The 6915-nt window shown below is 39.5% G+C and overlaps 1 protein-coding gene across 2 annotated transcripts in view; it reads left to right on the top strand.

Annotated features, from left to right (window-relative positions):
- The first annotated feature begins 35 nt into the window (after positions 1-35).
- PSMG2 (proteasome assembly chaperone 2) overlaps positions 36-6915 on the top strand; it is a 40866-nt gene continuing 33986 nt past the window's right edge. For both annotated transcript variants that reach the window (XM_045849988.1, XM_045849987.1), the window contains exons 1-2: positions 36-219; positions 3349-3520. In XM_045849988.1, the coding sequence (XP_045705944.1) occupies positions 163-219; positions 3349-3520 (229 nt within the window). In that variant the 5' untranslated portion in view covers positions 36-162. The remainder of the gene's footprint in view (positions 220-3348; positions 3521-6915) is intronic.

The raw sequence follows: 6915 nt of genomic DNA, 5'->3' as shown, positions 1-6915 counted from the left end.
CGAAGAACTCGAAGGACCCCTTCCGTCAGGTCACACCGCGCCTGCGTCGCGCAAGGCTGTGGGGACTCGAGGTCTCCTAGGTTGTCGGAACCGGCAATTTTTGGCTTTCTCACCTCGTTCCTGCCAGGCCAGGGCTTACCTTCTTCCCATTTCAGTGCGACCATGTTTGTTCCCTGCGGAGAATCGGTCTCCGACCTCGCGGGTTTCACCCTCTTGATGGTGAGTCCAGGGTTTTGCAAACTGTCCACAGCTGAACTTAGGGCGCTCGAACGGCGCCCACTGTGTCGCCACCCCGAATCCGGGTGTTCCACCCGGCCCTGGGAGGAGAGTACTTGTTTTAGGGTTTCAGCCTGGGCTGAAGTGAAGGGAGGTTGTCCCTGGAGGCAGCAGTCCAAATAGAACCTTTGTTGGCGTTATCACCAAACCTTGCCTCTAAGTCTGCAGTATGTAGCGTTTGTTAAACTGTACAACGTAATGTGTTTGGATATTGTAGGTGACGTTGTACGTACGTTTTGCAGGACATTCACTTTACATTTTATCCTGGAAAATCGTTTTTCAACTAGTTTTAGAATCATTCATTCGCCAAAAAAAACTCCCCTTAGGGTAGTAAGAGCAATTTTTGCCAGTAGCTAACACAATTACCCATGGCTATTCATTGTTTCAGTAAATATTTTGTTGTGTGAAAATAAAAGAATAAGAGTAGGTCCTTGTCTTCAATGAGTTTTACAGTATAGTTGTAAACAAACTAATAAAAGCAATAAATGCTAGGACAGAAGTTGTAAAAAGATACAGAAAGGCTCTAGGACTTATTGGAAGGGTGAAGGATACAAAGACCTGTTAGGAAAAGCTTCGTATGTGGAACCTTAAAAAAAAGGAAAAGAAAAAAACCCCACCAAACTCATAGCTGCAAAGAACGTGGAGGGGTGGGTGGCGCAAAGGTAGTCAAAAGGGACAAACCTTCAGTTATAAGTCAGTCCTTGATATGTAATGTACAGCATGGTAACTAGTTAACAGTATTGTATATTTGAAAATTGCTAAGAAAGTACATATTAAACGTTCTCATCACAAGGAAAAAATTGTAACTATGGTGATGAATCTTAAAACTAAACATTTGGTAATCATTTCACAATATATGATATGGGCAAAAGTAGATTTACAGTTGTGAGTGCACTTTAACAGCTTTCTCTTATACTATTATTTATTATTGTATTATATATGTATTACAACTGTGACCATACTTTTGCCCACCCCTGTATGCATATATCAATCATTATGTTGTGTATCTAAAACTAATATGTTAAGCGTCAATTAAAAAAGTGATGGTAACAGGCCTGCCTGGTGTGGCTCAGTAGATTGAGGGCTAGTGTGTGAACTAAGGGGTTGCTGGTCGGATTCCCAGTCAGGGCACATGCGTGAGTTGGGGGCCAGGTATTGGTTGGGAGAGACAGGAGGCAACCACACATTGATGTTTCCCTCCCTCTCTTTCTCCCTCCCTTCCCCTCTAAAAATAAATAAAATCTTTTTTTTTAAGTGATGGTAACAGAAAACTTTCTGGCAATTTTCATTATAATGAATGCAGGGAATATCAATGAATGCTAAATTAGTGTGTGATAATGTTCTGAGGAAGGAAATTTTACATAATTTCAAAGTAACTCCCTGAAAAATATTAATTACAAAAGGGAAAAAGTGTCTTAACCAGGAGATACCTGGCAGAAAAAAGAAAGGAAAGCATTATAGAGAAAGTAATGTCAAAAAGATTATTGGTGGTAACCTTAACAATTTACCAGTGGAGTGGTGAAGAGGGAAGTCACATTAGAGTGGGTTGAATAAATGGGAGAAGAAACAAAATTCCTGTCAGTGTTTTAGTGGACAACTATGGGGGATTTGGGCTGTGGAGGGACACCCTAGAAGTGAGGTAGTAGCTAGGGGCCTGTGTGGGATCAAAGGATAGTTATTTAGAAGGAAAGCTATTAGAGCATATGTATATGTTGATGGGAACAATTCAGTAGTGAGGAAAAGATGGATGGTACAGGAAGAGTGAGGGTCTAACCAAAGTAGCAAAGTCTTTGGGAAGAGGAAAGGGAATTATAAGAGATAACCAGAGGATTAATCGATGAAGCAATGAAAAGTGGGAGACCACTATGAAGAACCCAGAAAAATAAGAAGGCAAAAAAAAAAGAAGAATCAATAAAAATTAGTCATGTGTTAGATGTAGTTGGTAAAGAAAAGGGAAGAAGTTTCCTGGTTTAAATAATTGTTTAATTATTGCTCTTTTCTGAAATACAAAAAATGGGGACAAGTTTGGGCAAAAGTTTAATATTGTACATGTTGAATGTGAGTTACCTGTGACATAACTGTGGGGAGATGTCCATTAGGCTCTGGAGTTCAGGTAAGTGTTCCAGGCTGTAGCTAGAGATTTGGCAGTTGCACTATTTGCAGTCATGGGGATAAGAGTATGTGCGTAGTTTTAATGTGAAAATTAACTCACTCTAAACTTCATTCACTAACAAAGCAAACAGAAGACCTAAAGGCATTTTAGTTCATACCTCACAGCCTTTACACTTGCTTTCCCATTGCCTGAAATATTCTGTTCCTGGTCTTTGTGTGGCTCTCTTCCTGACCTCTTTCAGGTCTATAGTTTCTTGTTACCTGAAGTGATTCTTTCCTTTACCAACTTACTTAAAATTGCAGCTAAACAAACATACACAAACTCACAATCACGTAATTTTTGTCCATGGCACTTACCACTATACTATATTTATTTTATTACAGGTAAACTACTTTCCCACTACAATAGAAGCTCCACCAGGGCAGGAACTTTGGTTTATTTGTTTTAGTGCATTCCCAGTACCTAGAGGAATGATTGACATAAAGTAGGTGTTCAGTAAATGTTAAATCAATAGTCTCAAAGGTGGTGGAGGCCCCCTGCTGACACCTCATTTGCAATTAAGGAAAGAATATGTAGCTATGATACATCTGAGCCTAAATATTCAATACTAGTGCTGTGATTGTCTTCTGTCTAGACTTCTAAAAGTGCTGCTAATAGGCCCTGGCTGAGTTACTTAATTGGTTAGTCTCCTCCTGATATGCCAAGGTTACGTGTTTGACCTTGATTAGGGCGCACACAAGACCAACCAAAGAATGTATAGAAAAGTGGAAAAACAAAAATCAGTGTTTCTTTCTCTCTCTCCCTCCCACCCTTCCACCTCCTTCCCTCCCTCCCTTCCCCTCTCTACCTCCTTCCCTCCCTCTCCCCCTCCTTTCCTCTCTCTAAAATGAACTTTTAAAATATTTTTTAAAAGTGTTGCTAACCTTGGTGCTTTAATGAATATTTTTTAATGATTTCAGCCAGCAGTATCCGTTGGAAATGTTGGCCAGCTTGCAATAGATCTAATTATTTCTACACTGAATATGTCTAAGATTGGTTACTTCTATACCGATTGTCTTGTGCCAATGGTTGGAAACAATCCATATGCAACATCAGAAGAAAATTCAACAGAACTCAGTATAAATGCTGAAGGTATGTAAGACTGGCATATTTTATTCTACTATAAGATAGAATTGTTTTAAATTAAAAGTAGATTCTGTGAGACACTGTTTTGTTGTAAACATTTGCTTGGTGCCAGCTTTGTGCAGAATTGATGACCTAGTCACATTATCCTAGTTCTCTTATATCCTGGTGTTAGTTCTTAGCTTTTTTTAAATGGCAACTCCTGTGAGAGATGTGATTGTACTTGTGTTGTTGATTAGAATTTGAGATTCATATTTTTTTAACTTGGGGTTTTCTTTTCCCTTTTATTCTCAGTTTTATTTTCTGTTCTAACTGGCACATGTAAGCATCAATAAGACCAGCAAAGGAGAAAAGAGAATTCCACTGAGCTCAGTCTTGTGTGTTTACTATGTACTACCTCATCTAACCCTCAGTCATCCTCTCATATTATTATAGAATCCATAATAATATGATGTCAATAAGGCTCAGAGAGCTTGAGTTGCCTAATGCTGCTAGTAGGTATAGGCCTTTCCCCTACCACAAAATCTCCATAATTTCTCATTGGAGCATCAGATTTAATCAGGGAACACAGTTTATATTGCACTGGCCACTGTTTGTTTATAATGTGGTACTTCACTGAGTAACAGAAAAGCTATTGATCCTGAAGCACAGGAGCATCCAGTTGTTTCAGTTGATGGGTATCTTTTCTTTGGCCTCTCAGTCCTCTTTGACCATTTTGCGGTCAAAGTCAAGAGGTGATAGAGGACCGTGGGAGACCATTGGTGGATTGAAAGACAAATGAAGCTTTTTTTTTTTGGTCAGTCTTATTAACCATCTCATCAGCTTATGATAATGAAACACACTTGCAAGAAATAATTTTAGGACTTCCAGCCAAGATGGACGCATAGATAGATACACTGTGCCTCCTCGCACAACCAAAAGAAGGACAACAACAAATTTAAAAACAAAAAACAACCAGAATTGAAAGAAAATCGAATTGTATGGAAGTCTGACAACCAAGAAGTTAAAGAAGAAACATTCATCCAGGCTGATAGGAAGGGCAAAGATGAGCAGCCAGGCGGAGAGGACTTGAGACAAGGCGGCTGGCTGGTAGACCCAGCAAAGCAGCGGCTTGTAGACTGGGCAGTCCCACATTTGCGTGCAGATAAGCTGGGAGGAACAACTGGGAACCGAGACAGACTGCGCAACCCAAGGTTCTAGTACTGGGAAATAAAGCTTCAGAGCTTCTGACTAAAAACACTTGTGGGGGTTGAGGCAGCGGCGGGAGAAACTCCCAGACTCACAGGGGAGTTTGTTGGAAAGACCCACAGGGACCTAGAACATACACAAACCCACCCACCCTGAAAGCATCAGAAGGGCCCAATTTGATTGTGGGTAGCAGCGGAAGTGACTGAAAACTGGCAGAGAGCTGAGCAAACAGCACTGTACCCTCTCAGACCCCCCCTCCCCACTTATATTGTCACAAGGCAACGATGTGTGTTGCCCCGCCCTGGTGAATACCTAAGGTTCCGCCCCCTTACTTTGTAACAGGAATGCCAAGAGAAAAAAAATGGCCTAAATGAAAGAACAGATCAAAACTCCAGAAAAACAACTAAGTGGCGAAGAGATAGCCAACCAGTCAGATAAACAGTTTAAAACACTGGTAGTCAGGATGCTCACAGAACTGATTGAGCTCAGTTGCAAAATGAAGGAACAAATGAAGGCTACCCAAAGTGAAATAAAACAAAATATACAGGGAACCAACAGTAATGGGAAGGAAACCAGGACTCAAATCAATGGCATGGAGCAGAAGGAATAAAGAAACATTCAACCAGAACAGAATGAAGAAACAAGAATTCAAAAAAATGAGGATAGGCTTAGGAACCTCCAGAACATATTTTAAACGTTCCAACATCCAAATCATAGGGGTGCCAGAAAGAGAAGAGGAAGAGCAAGAAACTGAAAACTTACTTGAAAAAAATAATGAAGGAGAACTTCCCCAATCTGGCAAAGGAAATAGACTCTCAGGAAACCCAGGAAGCTCAGAGAGTCCCAAAGAAGTTGGATCCAAAGAGGAACAAACCAAGGCACATCATCATCAAGTTACCCAAGATTAAAGTTAAGGAGAGAATCTTAAAAGCAGCAAGAGAAAAGGAGACAGATACCTACATAGGAGTTTTCATAAGACAGCTGATTTCTCAAAAGAAACTTTGCAGGCAAGGAGGGGCTGGGAAGAAGAGTTTTAAGTCATGAAAGGCAAGGACCTAAATCCAAGATGACTCTGTCCAGCAAAACTATCATTTGGAATGGAAGGGCAGATAAAGTGCTTCCCAGATAAGGTCAAGTTAAAGAACTTCATCATCACCAAGCCCTTACATGAAATGTTAAAGGGAGTTATCTAAGAAAAAGAAGATAAAAAATATGAATAGTAAAATGACAACAAACACATTAACTGAACCTTAAATAAAAACAAATTAAGCAAACAACTAGAACTGGAACAGAACACAAAAAGAGATCACATGGAAGGTAATTGGCAGGGGTAGTGGAATGGGGAGGGGAGAAAAGGTAGAATAAGTAGCATAAGTGGTATGTAGAAAATAGTTGGTGGGGCGGGTAAGAATAGTATAGAAATGTAGAAGCCAAAGAATTTATATGTACAATCCATGGACTTGAACTAAAGCAGGGGAATGTGGGTTGGGGGTGGTGTGCAGGGTGGAGGGGAATAAGAGGGGTAGGGAATGGAACAATTGTAATAGCATAATCAATAAAATACATTTAAAAAATAATTTTAATATTGAGATTCCTGTAGGAAAAATGGTTTTGTTAATACAAGATGGAATTTCAGTTATTGCCTTAACCCATTGGAGATCGCCACTGATCTGAGAGATACAAACTCTTTTCTTAAATATTGTTACATATATCGGGTGCATGGTTCTTTACATGACTAATGTTAAGTCATAATGTTCAAACTAGTTATGACTTTGAACCTTTGCACTGATATATATAACAATATTTAAGAAAAAAGTTTGTATCAGATCAGCCACAACTTCAGCAGGATTAAAGGATAAAGGACTATTATGTTAGAACTAGAATTTCTCTACTTCTAATGACAATAATTATCATTTATTATTATCTATAAGCTGAACACTCTGTACATTTAAATGTGTTAACTCATTTAATCATCACACATACTCCACAGGTAGTTTTATAGATGAGGAAACCATTGCACAGAGAAGTTAGGGTCACATGATTAATAATTGATGTAACTGAGCCTCTAATTAAGGTACTCTGGCTCCTGAGACCTAGATCTTAAGCACCATACCACCCTGCTAATGGACCTTCACTCTAGTGCATTAGAGTGAAGGATCCACTGGTTTTCCACTGACACAAATTTGCAGCATGTCAATTGGATACAGTTTTTTAAT

This window comes from Phyllostomus hastatus, unplaced genomic scaffold (genome assembly GCF_019186645.2).
Source record: "Phyllostomus hastatus isolate PE091 unplaced genomic scaffold, TTU_PhHast_1.1 phas_contig_80, whole genome shotgun sequence".
NCBI classification, from domain to species: domain Eukaryota; kingdom Metazoa; phylum Chordata; class Mammalia; order Chiroptera; family Phyllostomidae; genus Phyllostomus; species Phyllostomus hastatus.
This window is presented reverse-complemented; position numbering and strand designations above follow the sequence as displayed.